Below are 21,452 nucleotides of genomic sequence, written 5' to 3' on the forward strand. Positions count from 1 at the left end.
CGAACACTGAAGGAAACATTTGGTTATCAAAAAAAAGTGTAGAAAAAAAAATCAACTGATGTTAAATCAGAGAAAATAAATGTTGAAGTTGAGCACGAGCACAAGCATTTTAAGAATAATATTCTATATATTCATATATTACTCTATGGCCTCAGTCATTGACCGAGTGAAGTAAGGAACGTTCACTCGGCCGCCGACGATAACGTCAGACCGTAACAAGATAATTATTACTAACACAAAAAACAATATAATAATAAATGATAATAAATAAAAACCGTAGCGTTGAGTACCGCCACAAATATAAGCAATGAGGTATGCTCAGTTAGTAATGGGACCGGCCGGAAGCGGAAAGGTAAATTTTTAACGATTTATATTTCCAATCTAGGATTATGTTATTATTATAGAAAATTGTTTTTTATCCTCATCGTATTTGGACTTGAATTTTTTAAACTTATTTGGGGAACAAATGCACTTTACCACGCCCCTCACGAATTTCGATTTTTTTTTTTTTAAAAAAGACGTGTTTTTCAACGCTGATTTCGAAACTGTTTGAATTTTTGTGCGGAAACCATTATTTTGGAAGTTATAGCCTTCCAAAGTTTGCGATTTTACGTTTATACAAATGAGCTCAACACCACTATGCATTACCGCCGCGCGGAGCGTGTATAACCTATTTAAATTCTTTTTACGGGGACAATAATTTTAAAGTTGAAATTCAATTTTTTTTATTTTATTGTATATTATACTTATACACAATGTTAAATATTTAATAAACAATATTATCATCAGTTTCTTCATCTGTTTCTTCATTATCATCTGTATCACTTGAGTTTTGCTCAACATTAATTGGGACATTTGCGTTGTACAAATGTCCAGCTAATTTGAAAAACTCTATTAAGGCGTCATTTTTATTTTTAGTTTGTTTTAAAAACATGTGTTTGGCGAGATATCCTCCTATAAAATCTTTCTTCCTATGATATTGAGGTAGTGAAAATTTGGCATGTCTCCAAAGGCCTTCAATTGTATTTGTATGCTGCTGAGTTTCGGGAACTTTAAAATTAATACTATGATTAACCTTAAAATGCACATATCCCTCGTCATTCAAACAGTCGTATGCCTAATATATTTAAAATCAAGTGGGTCACAGGGTTGAGAAAATTGCATTTTTGTTGCACCGAGCCACCAATTTGAAGAAACATCGTACAGTCGGCTGTCCAAAAACGAAACACAGTAACTACCACTTTCAATATTTTACAGGAGAGCCAGTTTAATAAACATTATTGGGCCACTGATAAGTTTTGATTATGAGTTATTGAAATTTTTTTCTAGATACAATAGGACCCTATCAATATGTATATTCCTGATAAAAATTATCAATTTTGTTCTGTCTCGAACTTACGACAGATACTTGGTTTTGGTTTGGGATTTATGAAGTGAATTAATTTAAATGAATACTATAAAACACAGCAAGAGCCAATACTGTGTTTTGTACTTTTCATTGAAATTAATTCACTTCATAAATCCCAAACCAAAACCAAGTATCTGTCATAAATCCGCTGTGGCGTATTTACAGGGTGGAGGATAGATCCATTCTCCCATGGACTCTTATTTGTTAATAATTCATAATATTGTGATGTCGATGGTAGGTGAATTACCCCCTCCCCTGAGGGAAATTCTATACGTTTGCTAATGTATATTTCCCTTCCTACAAAATCCTATATACGCCACTGTAAGTCTGAGCCAAGGACAAAATTGATAATTTTCATCAGGAATATACATTGATAGGATACTATTTTACATGGAAAACTTTTTAATAAGTTCTCAATAATATATTAATTTTCATAATATAAAATAAAACATGAACAAAATATGTTAGGTAATATAACTTTATTATTTTAAAATAGGAGAACATCATATTTAATATAATCATATTATGTATTATTATAATTTAAATAAAACAATGCATTTAGTGAGATATATATTGCTGTACTATTTAAATTGGCAGTCTTTGCAGTCATTATTTTAATTCATGGTAAAAATACATTGTTAATCACAATATAATGCAGTCTTTGCTCACAATTTAATACCAAAATTAAATGTATAATAAACAATTACATATTATAGTAAAACTAGTTAATAAATCTTAAAGTTTAAAATGTATCACTTAACAATTTTATAAATATATGTTAATGAAATAATAACAAAATTAAAAAAAAATATATGCAGTTCTTGCAGTTATTACACACATTTATAGTAAAAATATAATGTTGATCACAATATTATGCAGTCTTTGCTCACAATTTAATAACAAAATAAAAAGTATCACTTTACAATTTTTTAAATATTATAACAAAATTATAACAAAATTTAAAAATATGTATAAAAAAATCATATACATAATAAATGATTAAAGTTCATAACAAATACCTTATTAACTAACTTATCCTACTTTATTTTGCAGTCTTTGTAATAGTTACAATTTCAATCTTATATCACACATTCATCTAAAAATTCATCCGTTAGACCAATATTTACTACTAGATCAGTAGATGTCACGGATACTGGTAAATTAATCCAAAAATTTTCCCTGCTTTTTGGCATCAATGGCAATAACTTTGAAATGATTTCATTTTTTTTATTTACACACACACCTCTTGGCTGATCAATTTGTTTTGGTTTATAAGTATTAATACCCCTTATAAATTTCTTTTGTAAAAAATCCATTTCTTTGAGTTCTTTGTCATCAAAATTGGTTGAATATAGCATTTTTGATGAGTTTTTTATAAATTTGACCAAAACTACATTTTGTAGTTTAAAATTTTTAAGAGGATCTAAAAGTATGTTGGTTGTTCTTTTTTTACTTGTCCATTGAAAAAAATTTTTTTGATCAATGATACCTAAGTTTTGTCTGCTTTCTAGAATTGTCTGTTTCAAATCATCATAGTCATAAACATTTCTTACTTTTCTGATTTTTTTCTCAATATTGCCATGAATGCCATCGGCACTCATGTGCGTATGGCCTTTGGTTAAGTACTTAATCGTAATACTTTCAACAGTGTTATGGGTGGTGTTTAATATGCAAACATTGCAAACTAAAGCAGTAAATAAGATCCAATTTTTGTTTTGTCCGGTGCAGTTATCTGCCCAAAATATGAAATCTGTCACATCTCTTTCTTCCTTTATTAAGGCTAATATGGCATCTGTTATATTCTCTCCTTTTCTGCTTGCTATAGCTTCATGCCAAAGCACACAATACCCTTTACCTTTTGGTTTTAATGTGGCAAATGTCTCATTAAAAACTACTAACCGACTAGTAAAGAAACTAGTTTTTGATTCTGGTAGTATAGGAAGTAACAATACTTTTTGTAAATCCATTGAGTATACTCTAAATGAAGTGCCACTTATATCTATTGTAGCATCTTCTTTGTACATCTTATGAGCTTGATATGCTTTCAACTTATGTTCTTCCAATTTGTTTTTAATTACTTCTATTTCATTCTCATTTTCCAAATTTTCAATTTGATTTTTAAACATACAACAATCTTCACACATATCTGAGTTTGGTTTTTTCAATGATATATTCATACTTTTCAGGACACTTCTGTACAACTCTTGACAAATTAATTTCTCATTTTTTGAAAAAAAATCATCATGCATCATTTTCACTGTCAGTTCCCTGGGTAAATATAAAATATTTGGAGCATTGTGTCTTCTGTAATGACTTATACATGGGTTATATGTTTTAATGTGGTTAATTATAATTTCCCTGTCAATTGTTCTCAAATTATTATTTTCACCCCTATACTCTTTCACAGCTGAAAGACAAGAGGTGTCACCTTTCATATACTTGCAAAGTTCAGTTATAATAGAATCGTTTGAGTAGCCAAAAGTACATAGAAAAGTTGATTTACACACTTGTAATCGGTTACTATTTATACTTGGTAGATAAAAAAAACGAGATTGATTTTTTGTTGCTAAACTTGATGTAGTTGTTCGACGTTTAACTGGTTTTATATCTAAACATGTTGCTAAAAATCTCATCCTTCCAACATAATTTTGAGTCCAAAAATCTGTCCAAAGAGCTTTTCTATGAGTTATTGTTAGATCACTATGGCGGCATTGTTGTCTACAAGAATCTTTACATGTTATATCTTTAAATGGGTGTTTAAGTTTAGCTTTTTCTTTTTTATTGTCTTCTTTAATCAACCTATTATTCTTTAATTCTGCAGGACTCAATTTTTTATTACTTGTTGGAATTGGTATGTGTAATGGAGAATTAATTATTGAATCATGGATATTTTCAGTGAAATTTTGACAACTCACTGAATCTATAGATACATCCAAATTCAACTGATATATAGAATCCTTATTTATATCATTACTAAAAACAAAGGTTGGATCCAGCATTTCATCATCAAATACCTCATAAGATTCATTAGAATGGTCATCTTCATTATCCAATTGTATAGCATCTGATTCATTATTGTTTAAAGAACTTCTAGTGTGAATATAGTCGTGGTCATGTAAAGCAAACACACTAAAAAATTATAATAAAGAAATATTAAACTAAGCATTTTGAGACAATAACGTAATATTTATGTAATATACTTACTATTCATCCATATTACAAACTAGTATAGTAATATTGATGAATAAGGAAAGAGAAATGAAAAATTATTTCATTTTTTAAATTTGTTTGATGTAGATACTGTGTTTTGGATTTGGAAAAAATCTTATCATACAAATAAAATGGTAGTTACTGATTACTAAATTCTAAACTAATGGTAATACCACAAAGAGGTTAGAATAAAAAAAATCCGCATTTTAACAAGGAATATGAATATGTAAAAAAGTCGATTTTGATAAGAGCCAAGAGGTGTAGTTACTGTGTTTCGTTTTTGGACAGCCGCAGTGATGCGGTGCTAGCGGCACTCGTCGCTACGCTCCTCGGCGCCGTCGCTCCGCTCCACAAATCGAAAATATCCCCCAACATGCTGTGCAACACCTCCCCAAGTGGGTCACAGGGTTAAGAGTAAAAAGAATTTAAATAGGTTATACACGCTCCGCGCGGCAGTAATGCATAATGGTGTTGAGCGCATGCGTATAAACGTAAAATCGCAAACTTTGGAAGGCTATAACTTCCAAAATAATGGTTTCCGCACAAAAATTCAAACAGTTTCGAAATCAGCGTTGAAAAACACGTCTTTTTTAAAAAAAAAAAAATCGAAATTCGTGAGGGGCGTGGTAAAGTGCATTTTAGCCTTATTTGGTTTATATAATAAAGGCACCAAATAGGTGCAGTTTCTTAGCTTATTGTATTTTTAGTTAAACAACTACTGTATGGTTTGTAAACATACCAAGTGTTAAAATTTTAAAATTTTTTAGGAAAAAAATCTGTTCAAAATACTTTTGCCCCATTATCTCTTTACAAAATTGTAAAGAAATTAATTGTAAAAACATTTATTTTTGTTTTAACAATAAACATTCAGTTTTTATACATATTTTCTGTCATCCTTGTGTCTTAATCAATCACTACCGAAATTATGTACAATAATTATTACTTGTATGTTTATTCAGTCCACATATTGCTCTGCTTTAGCAGAACATATTGAAAATGAAAAAAATTCAGTGATGGTAGTTAATTTGGATCCAGCAGCTGAACGTTTCAAGTACTCTCCAACTGTTGATATTCGTGAATTGATTCATGTTGATGATGCAATGGACGATGAAATATTACATTTTGGACCCAATGGAGGATTGGTATTTTGTATGGAGTAAGTTAGCTTGTTAGCTATTAGATACAGATTAAGTATTTTATCTTAACAAAATATTATTATTTGACTTGCAGATACTTAATAGAAAATCAAGATTGGCTTCGAGATCAGTTGGGTGAAGATGATGATGACTATATTCTATTTGATTTACCTGGACAAATAGAACTGTATACCCATATGAAAACTGTTAAGCAACTGGCAGAATTACTTCAAAACTGGGGATTTAATGTGTGTTCAGTTATGTTGATTGATTCTCAGTTTATGGTAGATGGACCAAAGTTCATTTCTGGTAATATATATATTATAAATCATTATTAATGAGGCTCAGATTTTAAAGTTATATCTATAATAAATGAATAACAAAAGTCCTTTACATGTGAAAGACGCAAGAAAAAGCATTTAAAATATAAAATAAAGCAGTTTTTGAATGTTTCATTATTTTGTTAATTTAAAAAACGAGTTTATTTATTTTTTAGTTTTTTAATAAAAAATCTTCAATGATATATTTGGATTAATTTATCATCATATAAATATTGATGGTTACCGGCTAAAATATTTGTAGACATCAGTTAAAATACCTTTCAACATTTACACTAGTTATTGGTGCATGTTTCATAGACAAATAATTATTAACTATCGATTAAGTAATTAGTTTTCAAATTGTCATCGTCTGGGTTTTTTCCAATTAATATTTGGTTGTTTGATTCTTATTATTTATTTTTTAGATAACTTGGTTGGTTTTAGCTACTGCATCATTTGATTGGTCTAGCTTGATTTGCAAATTGTCACTATTTTTTAATATTATGCCTAAAACTTGTACAGTATTATTTTAATATTTTTTAAAAACATAGATTTAATTGTAACCTTTTATTCCTAGTCATGGAGAGAAAATCCAAAATAATATTCAATATCCACCAGATTACTTTGTATGATGGAATTTCAAAAGTTATTTTTATTACTCTCATACACTAAGAATCTTCTTAAAATTACGTAATCATACATTTAAATTCATTTAAATTTGTTAAGTTTTATTTTTTAGCACTTATCTAGGCACTTAATGTTGTGGTTACTGTTCTCTGTGGGTCTTGCGATCCTGGGCACTTCATTCAATGTTGAAATTCACTTCTAGTATTTAATTAAGTGTTATGTCATTTAAGCAGTTAGCTGGGTTATATGTTTTTCTATAATTGCTCATACTTCTTAAAAGACATATAGACTTGTATAAGATGAACAAGTTAAATGTAAAATATTTGGATACAAAGTTTGAAATGATCTTTGTATATAAAACCACGAAAAAATTTACATTATTTGCCCACAATATATGAATACTTACCGAAATTACTAATTTCTTTGTCAAAAAAGTTATGTAATAGTACTATGATATATTAGTAGTATTAATACTTTATGTCAATAAGGTAAAAATTAATAAAATTTACTGCTTGGGAAATTCGAAGTACAATGTGGTTTCATCAATACTTACCATATTATATGGTTAAATACAGCTATAGGTATATTAAATTAAAATAGAAAAGAATATAAATATAAATGTATCATTTGATTCGTCTTAGTATTAAATTTTGTAATCGGAGATTTTAATTTATTAGATATCTAAGTTTTATAGGGAGTTAAATTTTATTTTGTCCTGAGGAAGGGAAGGGGGATTTTTTAAACTGTGTTTGTACGTAATTTATAACAACATCGTGCATATAGTATACATTCTACATTTTTTTTATTGTATTATATAATACATTTTTTTAAGCTTATCGTCAATGATAAAATCTTGCTCTGTGTGAGATTTCATCTTGTGGATGATTACTAATTAGTAATCTTGTAATCTTTGTTGCATGCATTATTTTTAATATCTATGAATATTTATAAACATATTTTATAAAATTAAATTATAGGAACAATGGCTGCTTTATCGGTCATGATAAATTTGGAACTGCCTCATGTTAATGTTCTTTCAAAAATGGATTTGCTTAGTAAGACAGCTAGAAAACACTTGGACAAGTGAGTATTTGTTTTTTCTTTATTTTAATGTTTTATTTTTAAACTTAAAATTGTTTAATTTAGTTATTTAGAGCCAGATACTCGTGCATTGTTGTCCGATGTAAAAAATCATACAAGCTGGGGAAAGAAATATCGGCATTTATCTAAATGTATTGGTCAAATGATCGAAGACTATAGTCTTGTTCAATTTGTTCCATTAAATATAAAAGATGAAGAAAGTATTTCTGGTTTACTATATACTATTAACACAATGATTCAATATGGTGAAGATCAAGATGTTCGTATGACTGATTTTGATCAACAAGATTCAGATGATAATGCAGGAGGTGTTGAAGAATTTGATTAGAGTTAAAGTAGGCTACACATTTATGGTGATACAATTTGTGTATAATTAAATATGGATGATATTTTGTTTGCGTAACCGTTAACATTATGATTAATTGTGAAGACTGTGTTATTATTATTAAAGTTATACATTGATTAAATTAAGAAAATTAAAAAAAAAATATATGTAACCATACAATACAGTTTGTGCATTTTATTTAACTTAATCACTGTATTAATAAAATGCCTTAATGTTAAACTAGTTTTGTAATTTAAGATTATTCTAAACTCTATAATATCTTTTATTTACTTCTCGTCATCATTCAATACTTTATGCATATCTCCAAACTGTACTTCCTATAAAATTAAGTACTTTTGTTACTTATTTGTGTTTACATTAAAAAAATTATTATATCAAAGATTAGATAATTAAAAAAACATTTTACTTTAAATAATTTATTTTCACTACTGTAATGTTATTATTACAACACTAGCTAACACTAAATTTCAATACTTAATTTTTCATGAAAAATTATTATTACTCACTCATAGAGTGATGAATTTTTTTTTACTTAATATACTATAGGTATAGATAAGTACCTTATTTCCACTGGAGTATGTTTTTCTACTTCGTAATGCAGCAGTAATATTGCCACAAACTATTGATTGTATGGTCAATTTGGGTTTAACTTGTTCAATTTCTTTTATGAAATGATCAATATTCAATAAAATATTAATAGGTTTTTTCAAGTTAAATTAAATCCATACAAATCTCTTACCTAAAGGTGGATTTCCATTAAAATGATTCAGGTTTGGTAAAATGTTCCGAACATTTTTCTCGAAATTTTCAACTTTAGCCACTGGACATCCCGACAAAGATAAACATTGTAATTGTTCACAGAAGTTTAAAAAGTGTAATCTCGTCAAATCCATAATTTTATTTCTATAAAATTTTATTTTAGTCAAAATTTTAAACAGGTTTAATATGATACCTATATGATAAAATATATCTACCTAGATAAGTCAAGAGTGATGAGTTTAACCAGTGTAGAGCATAACATTAGGTCACTAATGTCATTGTCAGAGGCGAATAACTCTTCCACGTTTGGTATGTTCCAAACTCCATCCAATGACTTTAGGTTGCATGAGGCTACTTTTAGAACTTTCAAATTATCAAGTTTAAATGCAAAATCTCTATAGGTATAGGAACATTGTGTTTTAATTATAGCTAGTTATAATTTGCTTAATTTATACGCTGTGGAAATAACCTGAATGACGGAAGAAAACTGTCTGTTAAATCAAGCTCCACCAAATTTGGTACATATGTACCCAACATGCACAAACGATTTACAGACATAGGGGCTTGTAATTTAAGTGAAGTGATTTGATCCAAATTTCTGTTTTTGACAGTATCCTCCTTAAAATCAAACATTTGGTACTTAATGTAAGTTTATATTTTACTTGTGGAGGGTATAGCAATATTGTAAAATATATAAATACATCACTAAGCATAAAAATTGGTTAAAATATAATATTGTATTTTAAATGTTGAGGGAATATGAGGAATTATTTCTTGTTGTATGGACCAAATTAGGAAAGTAAAATTTGCTAAAATGGTATTTAATATTAAAAAAAAAACAATTTAATAAAATAAGCATGTATGTACAAATATTTTTTTTTAACTTTCATACTTTCTTACTTCATGTAATACCTGACCTATTAATTTGATTTTCATTATATTACCATATTTCATCACTGTATTTTCCAAACAACATAATTATTAATAATTGTTATTAAATAATTTTTAATAACCTACCAATAGTGTTGTTATACCCATATTTCTGTTGTTGTTTACCTCGTCCAAGTATGATTCCATATTTATAATAAAGTGTTTAACTATTTACGTAGGTCGGTACATATAAATACTAAAGTAATTGAACTATAATAATATTATTAGATTCGAATATTGTTTCTTCTTTTATACTTACATTCGTGTCTCGGTCAGTTTCTATAGTTACCGTTGTTGAATCATTATAAGCAGTACTTGTAAGTTCATGCACTTTTTTTTTTTGGATTCTTAAAAATAAATTATAATATTAGTAAAACGTTATGTTAACAATATTATAATAATATTAATCATTAAATCTATCATTAAAAATAATGCTGTCTAGGTGACTAACAAATTTGCTGTTACTCGTGGGTCAGAGGCAAAACCAATTATGAGCTGACATAATGGAGACAAAAAAAATTGTATATTTGTCCTGTACCTAAATCTGGAAGTAGGCAATAAGTACCTACACATCAGTTGTTATAATATGCTTGAGTTTATTTGCATTGATAGACTTATATGTAATAATTAAGTATAGTATGGTTTTTTGCAAAAACGCAGTATTTTCAATTAGGTTTAATTAGGTTTCTTTGAATTGAAAATTCCTCCATATTAAAGATGGGCAATCAGCAGATAAGATATTTTAATTGAGATAAATACAATATCAGATTGTTTGATATTCCTACTGCATGTTCCAAAATTGAAATCTATTTGAAAATTATTTGGGGAGGAGGCCCACGATCAACTCATCGCAGCACATCAAACGCACCAAATGAACTAAATCGTACGATATGTACGGTACAATTTATTAAACTTGAAAACATATTTTAATCAGAGTATTTGACTGAATATAAATATATTTAGGTGTCTATGCAGCCACAATATTGTTCATTGACAAATGGTGATTCAAAACCATTTAAATTTGGAATTGATTGGGGATGAAAACCGCTTGTTATGTCTTAAATTTCTGAATAATCAAAGAAAACCTATTGGTTTTAACAATATGGTGGTCAGCGTAGTTAAACTCCTACTATCGTATTCGTATATGTAACAATATAAACTCACACAAAATTAAATTATTCAGTGACATTCTGTATACGTATATCCGTATATGTCATAATCCTATAGTATGCGCATATAGGTTCGCACAGTTATCGTTAATATGTTTAACACAAACGTTTCATTATTTTAAAACCTCTATAATATTTTGACCGATTGTTACGGTTAAATAAACATCATTTCGGTTTAATCATATTTTATTCAACGCAGGAGACAGTTTTGACAGCACAACTCGAAATAAATCACGGGGTGAGCGTCGGACACGCGGCGACAGTAAGCACTCATCGACCGCCGAAGCTCATCCATGGACTTAATCATTTTATAAACTATAAATTCTATGGCGCTGACCAATACATTGTTGTTGGCGCTTTGTGCCAATTGGCCGCCGTCGAACATTACAGAAATCACTTTACCACCACCGTGGAAATGGAGTAAGTTTAAAGTTGCCAATTTCGCGTTTAGTTATCTTTACCTATTATTATGGCGTTTTTCCGTTTAAACAATATTGTATTCCTGCGCTGTAGCTAAAATATTTGTTTTCTACATTAAAAGAGAGGTAGACTTAAAATTACAATTTGTCAACGTATGTATAGTTTTAAATATGAAAAAAATTTGAATTCAGCAGAAAAATGTCTATTGTTTATATATAGATTGCATAGAACACTTTCCATTTTTATATTTTATAGAAATAATATTTTCGAGTTTTCAGTTACAAATCAAAATTACATAGGAATACAATTTTTCAGTGATCCATACAATCTCTATGTGGGCATTTTTCCGCCGAATTCAAATATTATCAAAAATGAAATCGGACAAGAGGAGAACTAACTTTAATTTTGCTAAAACTTTCAAATCAAAAGGTTGATTACTGTAAGAATATAATACTGAACTTATAGCACCTACCTACCTATTATCCCAAGAATGAAGAAATGCATTATAATAGTTGTATAATGAGTAAAAAGTGAGCATAAATTGAAATTATTTAAATAAATTTAGTTTCTGAGCATAAAGCGAAATTCATGAATAGTACCGAATATCATTGCGATCTGAAAAACAACTTTCAAATTCAATACGAAATATTGAGGGGTAAACGGTTGAAAATCGCCACATTTCCAGTAAGTGCACTTATAACAATTATAATAATTTTACATCATACTACTAAGTACAAAAAGTAAAATGGTTTTAACTAAAAAATAATTTTTTAAGAGATTTATGCATTGAAACATCTTTCTGTTTCACAGAATTCAAAACCTCTGAGCTGGGTTACAAGAGAAATCAACGGTACGCTTATAGGACACGGAATTGCATTTGAAATTGTGGAAACGCTTCGTCAACGGTACGGATTCACTTACGATGTGGTGGTACCAACGAGAGAAACTTTGTTAAATGAAAATGGCAGCATCATCTACATGCTAGTTCACGGGGTGAGATAAAAAAAAAAAAATTACTTAAAAGAAATAATTCCATTTTTTTATATTTAATAATATGGGTTATTTGAATACTTATTAAAAAATATTAAATTTTTTTTACCCTGGAATTGCAAACGAAATTCTTGTCATATAGACGATTTATACTTTTGGACTTGAATATTATAGCCTATAGATAAATAAAATTATAAATGTATAACAACTGTATAGGGGTACAACACGATTGCGAACGTTTTACCTTTTTTATAACACGATTGCGAACGAATGACGCTTATCAGAGAATTTGTTTTTTAGCCGAAAAACGAACGATTGCGAACGTTTTTATATACTACGTTGCCAAGTTTATATTTCTGAATATGTTTTGTTCAGTAGTTCAATTAAAACATTTTTTTTTTTTAAATATAAACTATTGCTATTAATAATACAATTAAGACAACAACTCTTCGTTACAAACTAAAATAAAATAATAATAAGTAATGTTTAAAATGTTGATTAATTAAAACTGTTTTCGTTGTATAAATATTAATAATACTGATAATATCTGAGTTCTGAATGAAAAAATAATATTATACATAATAATACACTCAAAATAATAGTTTTTAAAAAAAATTTTCTACATTTTTACTTTTTTTAAAATTTTTTCCCTGGTAGGAATTTCCAGTTTTTCTAAATATAAAATTAGATCTTTGTGTACTTTATAATCATTATAATTTTGTAAAGTTGATTCATTAAAATTTTATCTTTTTTGGCCATAGGCTTATGTACATTGTTTTTAATAGAATTAATTATTGCCAAAGTTTGAGCTTGTATTTCTTTTAAAACTAATATAACTACGTGTGTTGGAGGATGGGGGCTATAAAACTGACCATTGTACGTCCTGTGAAAGCTCTCTGGGCCATTAGTAGTTCTAAAAAATAATTATAAAAACTTAGAGATTTTATATTAACTGGTAAAATTAAAGTAGGAAGGAACAAGAATTTTCCATCAAATTAATAAAGATATAATATTATAGATATTCTACATCGTACCTATCTATCTTATCGCCCGGCGTAATAGCAGAAAATCCTTATATTACTATATGATTAATTTTAAATTATTATTTAAAAATTTGTTATTGGTACCAAATCTGACAACACCGCATGATTTAAGGAAGGTAAAAACGTTCGCAAACGTGTTACCGGAAAAGATCCGTTCGCAATCGTTCCATTCGCAATCGTATATTACCCCTTTATAGTCGACCTTTTATGGGTTTGTTATTTTTCTTGGAATGTGTATAATATCAAGTTAGACATAAAAATAATACTTTTATAAATACAGTTTAGTTTGTTAATAAAAGGCCATTGTTCAAGTTTGTTTTATTTATTTTTATTTGAATTTTTTAAACTCGGAATCTCGGATTCTCGGATAAAAACAATTCGATAGTGGTGTAATTACGATGGGGGGATTTGGGTGTCGTATCCCTCAATAACTTTTTTTGAAAGCTGGTAAGCCATATTGAAGTACTTATTTATAACTGTAAATATTATTATTTATAGCCTTTTAAGTATTAGGTAGCATAGTATATTTTATAGAAATATTACATAAAACCCTCACTCCTCTATGCTACCTATACTTATTACTAACTACTAAGATAATATTATATCGTAATAAACAGTTAACACTATTACACTAATCAGTGTTTAGTGTTAAATAATCACTTTATTGCATAAATATAATTAAATATGGAATAACAATGAAGATGAACCTCCAAGCGATTTTTGGAAAAAAAGTTTCGGAAACCTATATATTTTATCTATAGTTAAGAACAATATTGCATTCAGAATTTGTCGGTCGGACTTAGTTTCAAAGTTATAACGCTTTGAAGTTTGGAATTTTGATTGTTTTACCATTATTTTTATTATTATTATGTTTAACCACAATAAAATCATATGGTAGATTTTACCATAACTCTTTTAAAATGTTTATTTTGTTGATATTGTTCTTACCTATTTTCAATTTCACTTTCTTTTCCTATCTCATTTTTATATTCATTTTCATTTATAAATAATAATCGTATATTGATAATCGTAGTAAAATCCTAAAATTGTCTTTATTGTTAGTCTCTATGGTTTTGCTCCTTTGGAATATTGATCAATACTCACAACAGTTATATAGTTACTATACTCCGTTCCAAAAGAGAATACATCAGTCGACGCGCATCTCCCACATAGCGGCATTGGTAATGACCAGTGGAAGGGGAAACAAGGGCTCAGAACTGGTGTTTTTTCTTTCGTTACAGAGTATAGGTTTGCTCAATTTCAACTTTTTCTCATAACATATCTATACACCTCAAGGGATAAGTGAAAAAGTTCGAGTTACCAAGGTTTTTACTTTCTCGAAATTTGAGTTATCGTTATTCTACTGTATTATGATAATCAATTGAATCACACTACAAATAATATAAATTATAATTATTATACATCATTCAATTATTGGTACTGAAAACTATATTAATTAACTAAAGATATAAAATAATTAAACTCAAGATGAGATGTGTGCAACTTAAAACTCGTTGTATACGAGTTATTTAAGCAAAAAAAAAAAAAATTTGATGTTGGTTTGTTGAAGATAAATTAGTTATTCCGAAAAACCTAAATGATCAATAATAGACAGTATATAGTAGGTTGATAATATGAGTATATAAACCAACCATACCCTACCCCACAGTAATAAGTAAACTTAAAAACAGTTAATGCACATAATTACAGGGCTTAAGATCAATAAAAAAAATATATATACATAAATAAATATACAAATTTGAATTTTACTAGAACTCATATAAGTAGGTACTAGGTAGTATTTTATACAACATTACTTATTTGTTTTTAAATTAACAAGGTGTTGATGTAGTTTTTACATACATTGAATGAATAAAAATCGATAAATATATTTTTACATTTTTATGATAGATAATTATATGTTCATTCAGTAACAAAAATTACTATTAGGACCATACCTATAAATGGAGAGAGAATACAATAATATTGGTAATGCATATTTTCAATTATCCCCTTAATATTACGTTTATTCAATATAATACATCGATTACTGACTTCATTATATATTAAAACTCTTCTTCATTATTTTAATTACTTTATATACAAAACAATAACCAATAGCCAACGGTCACTTGTTTAGGAAAATATTAAAATCAATACATCTAAAGACGGTAGAAGGTACATATAAATATATTATCTATATATACCTATAATAATTATCAACATGCAATAATAGACATAATTTATTAGAGTGCAAAATAATATTTAAATAACTATTTAATATAAAAGCTGTGTAAAAACAAGTTTTTTTTTACATGATTCGTTTAAAAAAATAAAACACTTAAACATGTAGCTCAAAAATAATTATAAGTAGAATATAGAACTTGTTTATAGAGTGTGTGTTTTGTATAAACGTATAATTATAAGAACACTAGAACACTGTATAAGATGCATTATGCATACTAACTGTACAATAATAATACGATTTGTCTATTGTTAACGTTTTTTTGATCAATCTATTTATACCTATCAGGTACCTTATATATTATATATTTGGCCATTTGGCTACTGGGATTACTATAAAAAGGAAAATTAATATTGGTTGAACATAGGTATTTCATTATTTTATTAAATCGCTGGACCACATTATGTAGTTACGACGTTACGTACGTGAAATGTAGTCACGACAGCAATACTATACATACAATTATTATTATACCGTTTGTCGGGTGCTTATTTTAACGTACGTTTGGACATATTTTACGTAGATCTGAATGAAAAATGTGGGGGTTGATGCAAATTTTTGTGTTTATATTTCAGTATTTGTTATACTTGTGGTTTAATCAATGCCGGTTACTCTATTATGTATCTTGGTTTTACGGTACTCTGATACGTACCGGTGTACCAGCGCACTAGTATAACGGTATAACTTCATATGTACACCGGTACCGATCCCGATACCAGAATCAAATTTCAATACCGTCAACTACAATACATTAAATACATGGTTAAATATTTAATATACTTTATTTCGACATTTTAAATCATGAAACAGAAATTTTTTTCATTTTATTTCTTTTTTGTTAAAAAAAGAAATTTTGAACGTGGCGCACGTCACGTGTATTTTTATTAGGAAAATGTAAATTCATTTTTTACGATAACCTAATTCATTTATTCATAAATATTATACATCTATTATAGAGTATCATATATTGTTTAAGGAAGTAGATATGGCAGCTGCTTTTATACCGGTTTTGCCGGGACTGGACGACATTGTCAAGTGGGGCATTGATTTGACTCAATTTCAATATGTTGTGCTTATGAAGAGACCCAAAGAAAGTGCTACTGGATCTGGTCTATTAGCTCCTTTTGAAATGGAGGTAGTATTATAATTAAAAAAGTCTCTACCTAATTAAATAATCGATGATAGTGGTTGTGTCAAAGACATAAATCTACTTTTTGTTTATTTTAATAAAATATAAATGTATAATTTATCGATCCAATTAATATTATAACTCAAAAATTGACTTTTGTTACAATATATTGGCCTATTATAGGTATGGTTATTAATTTTGATGTCACTGATAGCAGTCGGTCCAATTATTTACGGTATTATGATGTTAAGGCATAAACTCTGTGGTCACGATTCAGGGATAATATATCCAATACCCACGTGTGTTTGGTTCGTATATGGCGCGTTAATGAAACAAGGATCATCTTTGAACCCAGATACTGGTACGTACCATAGCTCGTTAAATAGATGCCTAATTATAATTATTAATTATCTTCAATATACAACCAAATGCTTTTGATTTGGATATCGAACTGTTGTAATAATATGTACCAACTGCCTATATATAATTGCATAATTAAACAATATTATTTAGCCCCGACATATTGCACTTTAATATAATTATTACCACAACTGTAGATATATATATAGAATAAATTAAATGTGGTCATTAATATTATCTTCCTATAAAATATACAGAGTTTATTAAGTAGTGGTGATAAAGATGGAAGAAGGCTCAGTTCCCTCACATAATTGACCGCTTTTTCTCCAAAAGATACGCTAGTTCACTGCAGCCTTTAATTTGAATCAAACAATTTCCTCCAATAAATAATTTTTTTACTACTAATTTAGTGATTATAAATACAAGAACCTAACTCTCCCCTCCATCACCGTCGGCAACGATAGTGAAATACAATTAATATTTTTGGGTAGTAAGAATTATTGAAGTTTATATAGAACACTCAAAATAGTATGCAGGTGGCACGCTACAGTATTATTCATTGCCATTTTGTGTTACTTTAAGCCCTGTATATAAACTTCTATACATACTATATTACTATTATATGACATAAGAATCTACCTAGATATACAAATAAGTACTACATTTGTAAATCATACATTTTTATCCGATGTTTGGTTGTATAATCAAATAATTTTGAGATTTTAAACTATAAACGTTTGTATAGATTCTGCAAGACTCATATTCGCCACATGGTGGATATTCATAATGATATTGACCTCATTCTATACAGCCAATTTGACTGCGTTTTTAACACTTTCCAAATTCACGTTACCAATAAAAAGAATAGATGATATTGCGAGTAATGAGTATCGATGGATTTCTTCAGAGGGTAGTGCCGTCGAGTACATCGTCAAGGTGGACAACGATCTGAAGCCACTCAAACAATCAATGTTTGAGGGAAATGGTCAATTTATGGTTATAAATATCGACGAAATTGATACAATTTTAAAATATATTTCGTCAGGTAAGAAAATAAAATAAAATCTATTTTCTGGATGAATATAATTAATTTTTTTTAAATAATTACACTGTTTAAAATGTTTGATTGTATTTATTGCATAGACCTCATACTACTAGACAAGAACTGTGTATAACAACAGCTGCATGCGGGCTGCGTAACAACATAATATAGTAGTGATGTAAACATTGTAAACTGTCTTTACGCAAAAATACAATAATCTAAATATCTATAGATTTTACCCTGCTACTCTGCACTACCCTACGTACAAGTAATCAAAAAGTATGTTGTTACCTTTCCATACACTCATGGCTTGTCTAGTAGTATAAGGTATAATATTATGATTTACTGTATGTCTGTATATATTATACAATTAGTATAATTTTGGGCCGTAGCCATTTCCTTCCAAAAAAACAAATATACCGTATTCCTCTACACTGTTACCCTCTTATTAATTTATATTGGTATCAATCATCTTCTGAATATTATTGTCTATAGACTATATTAGTATAATAGGTAAACATTAAATATGAAATTAATTTAAATTAAATATTATTTACAAATTATCAGCAATTTGAGTTATCTTTATAGTTTATTGGTATTATTATTAATATTAGGAGTGTTATATAATATGAGAATACAAGACAAAAAATCTGTATTGTCATTTCATATAGTTGCATACATAATAGTACAATACAAATAAAAATAATATTTTTAATGTTTAAAAATAAATAAATAATTTTAACATTTGAACCAAAATTGACATGATTCTAGTGATACAAAATGTGTCTGGAAAATGTAATAAAGTATTAAAGTACCTACCTATATATTTTTGTGGCGGAATATGAACAGTGAAGGAAAACGGTATCTCATTTTTGGAGAAAAATGATCCACTCTAATTTTGAATACATTTTTTTTCACATTACGTATACAATATTATAGGAACGTTGCTTCTACACGATAAGAATTGGCTAAATTTTTTGATGTTGCACATCGAAAGGTCAATAACGGATGAGAAGGAACGGTGTCGTTATGTGTTGACTACAGAGCCATATTTGACAAGATCAATGTCATTTGTTTACCCTAAACACAGTATTTTACCACCACTTTTCAATCCAATGTAAGTGTTTATTTAAACAACTATCTATACTAACCGCCTGCAGGGATAGTTCCACGGGGTACAAGAAGCACTGTGCGCTTCTCTACTTTCGTTTACTCATTCCTTGCTACACAAATCGATGTTTAAAAACAAATGTAAAATGTTTTATTTACATGCAATCAAAGTTAAATATTCATTTAGGCATTCACTTCGGTCGTGTTTATATATACGTCCACGTATTTTAAAATACGCATTTATATAGTCAAATATTGGTTCAATAGTAGACCGATAATAATTCAGAAAAATAATACTTATAGGTAAACAAGAAACATAGTATACCAAAATATCAATAATATATGTAAAAGTATATAATATAGACTATAGCAGGTGCGAGTGAAGGTTTAACGCTTAACATTAAACGGATCACTGTTGCCTATATAACGGTATTCACTTCAGAAAATTCGGGTCTATTTTTTTTTAATATTATTAAATTACTATAATAGATACTAATGAGGACCTTTGTATTAATTTGTATTGTTATTTTATAAATATTTAGTAATCAATTCAGTTTTTAGTTAAAATACATTTAATACGAAATATAATTAGGACAACAAATAATTTATTTGTATTTGTGATTCAAGTTTCTTAAGCAAAACCAAATTGCCCTTAACATTGACATAGAGCTAGATAATATAAGTAATAATTTATATAATTAGGTACCTATCAATGAATAATATTATAGACTTAATGGCTTTTGTTAAATTTTAGATTCTAAAATGTCGATTACAAATATTGTAATCGATGTAAGTATACAAATCAAGAAACGATTACGATTTTGGTATAAAATAGAGATTTTTTTCAATTTAAATATTACCAATCTACATTATGTTAATATTAAAAATTACTATTTTGATATCATATACAGAATGCTGTCATACATGGAGTCGGGCATCGTGAGGCATTTGCAGACCAAAGACTTGCCCGAGGCGGTCATCTGCCCTCTGAACTTGGGCAGCAAGGAGCGGCAGCTCCGCAACTCGGACCTGTATACCACTTACGCGGTGGTAGTGTGCGGCTTCTCGATGGCCGCGGCCGTGTTCACGCTCGAGTTGCTGTCCACGCGCACCGGTTGGTTCGTGGCCGCCGACCTCGGCCGCCGCTCGCAAGATCCGCTGCACAGTGGCGTGGTCCGGTGCGAGATCGCAGTCTTCGGTCGGCCGTCAAAGGCTATGTACCCGTTCAGCCACCGCGACAACGTCATGAACGCCGCATCGGCCACGCATTTTGCCTTCCGCGGATCGTCGTCTTCGACTTCATCGCCTCCGCCGCCGTCGTCGTCGTTTTTGCTGTTGGACGGAAAATCGTCATTACGACGATTTCAGTACTGATCCACCGTAGACTGCAGCTGATACCTATGTGGTATACCTATTATACTAGCTGTATAACCCGACTTCGACCTTGAAAAAATAATGACTAAATACACAATATACAGTGCTATTTCATTGGTGTAGGTATAGTGTTAGTACCTTAGTCCCTGAGCAGTTGAAGCCGGTCTACCACGCTTTGCGAACTAATTCGATTTAAATGTGTAATATACCTGAGGTGGATTGGATATGGCACTTGATATATTTTCGAACGTAATTCAAACTATCTACCCTCTAAACTCTTCTGATATCTCAAAGAATATTTAAAAATTGGTAACTACTAACTAGTGATACCAAAAATGGCAAGCATTTATGAAAAAAAAAAATTACAAATTACTACCTACTATTACTATTGTGATCTGCAACCAATAGTAACATTTACAAATAAAAAAATTTCCATCTTTAATCTCAAAACTCTTGTGAGAGCACCTCTTTAAAATGTGAATTTTAAAAAATCCTAAGCGCTCTCAGTATTTGGTTCACTTTGCTTTGTGAACTAATTTCACTCGGATGGACAATCTGACAGCTGATGTGGATTGGATATGATACTTGATATAAGTTTAAACGTGGTTCAAAATACTCCGCAGCGGGTCTCCTAGGTTAGAAGAAGTTACAGGGGCCGATTTAAAGAAAAAAACCCTGCCTAGAAAGGGATGGATTAAACAAATACTCTGAACAAAATAATTTTGTAATTACA

General features: G+C 29.0%; 3 protein-coding genes and 1 pseudogene across 4 annotated transcripts; 2 read left to right on the forward strand and 2 right to left on the reverse strand.

Annotated features, from left to right (window-relative positions):
- Nucleotides 1–281: 281 nt before the first annotated feature.
- LOC111033896 (GPN-loop GTPase 3) lies at nt 282–8,304 on the forward strand. Its single transcript, XM_022314836.1, has 5 exons — nt 282–352; nt 5,578–5,774; nt 5,849–6,063; nt 7,679–7,784; nt 7,848–8,304. Exons 1-5 carry the CDS (start codon nt 308–310, stop codon nt 8,128–8,130), a joined length of 846 nt encoding a protein of 281 aa, XP_022170528.1. The 5' UTR covers nt 282–307; the 3' UTR covers nt 8,131–8,304.
- LOC111033895 lies at nt 3,122–5,571 on the reverse strand (annotated as a pseudogene).
- Nucleotides 8,135–10,175, reverse strand: LOC111033897. Of its 2 annotated transcripts, none has more exons than XM_022314838.1 (6): nt 10,097–10,175; nt 9,377–9,525; nt 9,123–9,302; nt 8,888–9,051; nt 8,709–8,809; nt 8,135–8,465 (listed from the first exon to the last, which is right to left on the reverse strand). In XM_022314838.1, the coding sequence occupies exons 2-6, from the start codon at nt 9,463–9,465 to the stop codon at nt 8,415–8,417; spliced, it is 585 nt and encodes a 194-aa protein (XP_022170530.1). In that variant the 5' UTR covers nt 9,466–9,525; nt 10,097–10,175; the 3' UTR covers nt 8,135–8,414. The 2 variants fall into 2 exon arrangements, with proteins under 2 accessions (XP_022170530.1, XP_022170529.1); XM_022314837.1 differs by lacking the exon at nt 10,097–10,175 and adding an exon at nt 9,925–10,089.
- Nucleotides 10,176–11,125: 950 nt separating this feature from the next.
- On the forward strand, nt 11,126–21,422 carry LOC111033894 (ionotropic receptor 93a). The gene is made up of 8 exons (XM_022314835.1): nt 11,126–11,426; nt 11,992–12,110; nt 12,237–12,419; nt 16,681–16,839; nt 17,017–17,194; nt 17,939–18,238; nt 19,175–19,352; nt 20,257–21,422. The coding sequence occupies exons 1-8, from the start codon at nt 11,333–11,335 to the stop codon at nt 20,717–20,719; spliced, it is 1,674 nt and encodes a 557-aa protein (XP_022170527.1). The 5' UTR covers nt 11,126–11,332; the 3' UTR covers nt 20,720–21,422.
- Nucleotides 21,423–21,452: the final 30 nt, after the last annotated feature.

Source organism: Myzus persicae, unplaced genomic scaffold (assembly GCF_001856785.1).
Source record: "Myzus persicae strain clone G006 unplaced genomic scaffold, MPER_G0061.0, whole genome shotgun sequence".
Classification (NCBI taxonomy): Eukaryota; Metazoa; Arthropoda; class Insecta; order Hemiptera; family Aphididae; genus Myzus; species Myzus persicae.

What these genes read in the sequence shown, in the direction of transcription:
- LOC111033897 (XM_022314837.1), bottom strand. Translation starts at nt 9,984, where the DNA reads ATGGAATCATACTTGGACGAGGTAAACAACAACAGAAATATGGGTATA. An exon ending in TGGGTATAACAACACTATTG is followed by an intron (nt 9,526 to 9,924) that starts GTAGGTTATTAA and finishes TTTGATTTTAAG; the next exon opens with GAGGATACTGTCAAAAACAG. An exon ending in TAATGGAAATCCACCTTTAG is followed by an intron (nt 8,810 to 8,887) that starts GTAAGAGATTTG and finishes ATTTCATAAAAG; the next exon opens with AAATTGAACAAGTTAAACCC.
- LOC111033896 (XM_022314836.1), top strand. Translation starts at nt 308, where the DNA reads ATGAGGTATGCTCAGTTAGTAATGGGACCGGCCGGAAGCGGAAAG. An exon ending in GGATTGGTATTTTGTATGGA is followed by an intron (nt 5,775 to 5,848) that starts GTAAGTTAGCTT and finishes TTTGACTTGCAG; the next exon opens with ATACTTAATAGAAAATCAAG. An exon ending in GCTAGAAAACACTTGGACAA is followed by an intron (nt 7,785 to 7,847) that starts GTGAGTATTTGT and finishes TGTTTAATTTAG; the next exon opens with TTATTTAGAGCCAGATACTC.
- LOC111033894 (XM_022314835.1), top strand. Translation starts at nt 11,333, where the DNA reads ATGGCGCTGACCAATACATTGTTGTTGGCGCTTTGTGCCAATTGGCCG. An exon ending in ACCACCACCGTGGAAATGGA is followed by an intron (nt 11,427 to 11,991) that starts GTAAGTTTAAAG and finishes AAATAAATTTAG; the next exon opens with TTTCTGAGCATAAAGCGAAA. An exon ending in TCTACATGCTAGTTCACGGG is followed by an intron (nt 12,420 to 16,680) that starts GTGAGATAAAAA and finishes ATATTGTTTAAG; the next exon opens with GAAGTAGATATGGCAGCTGC.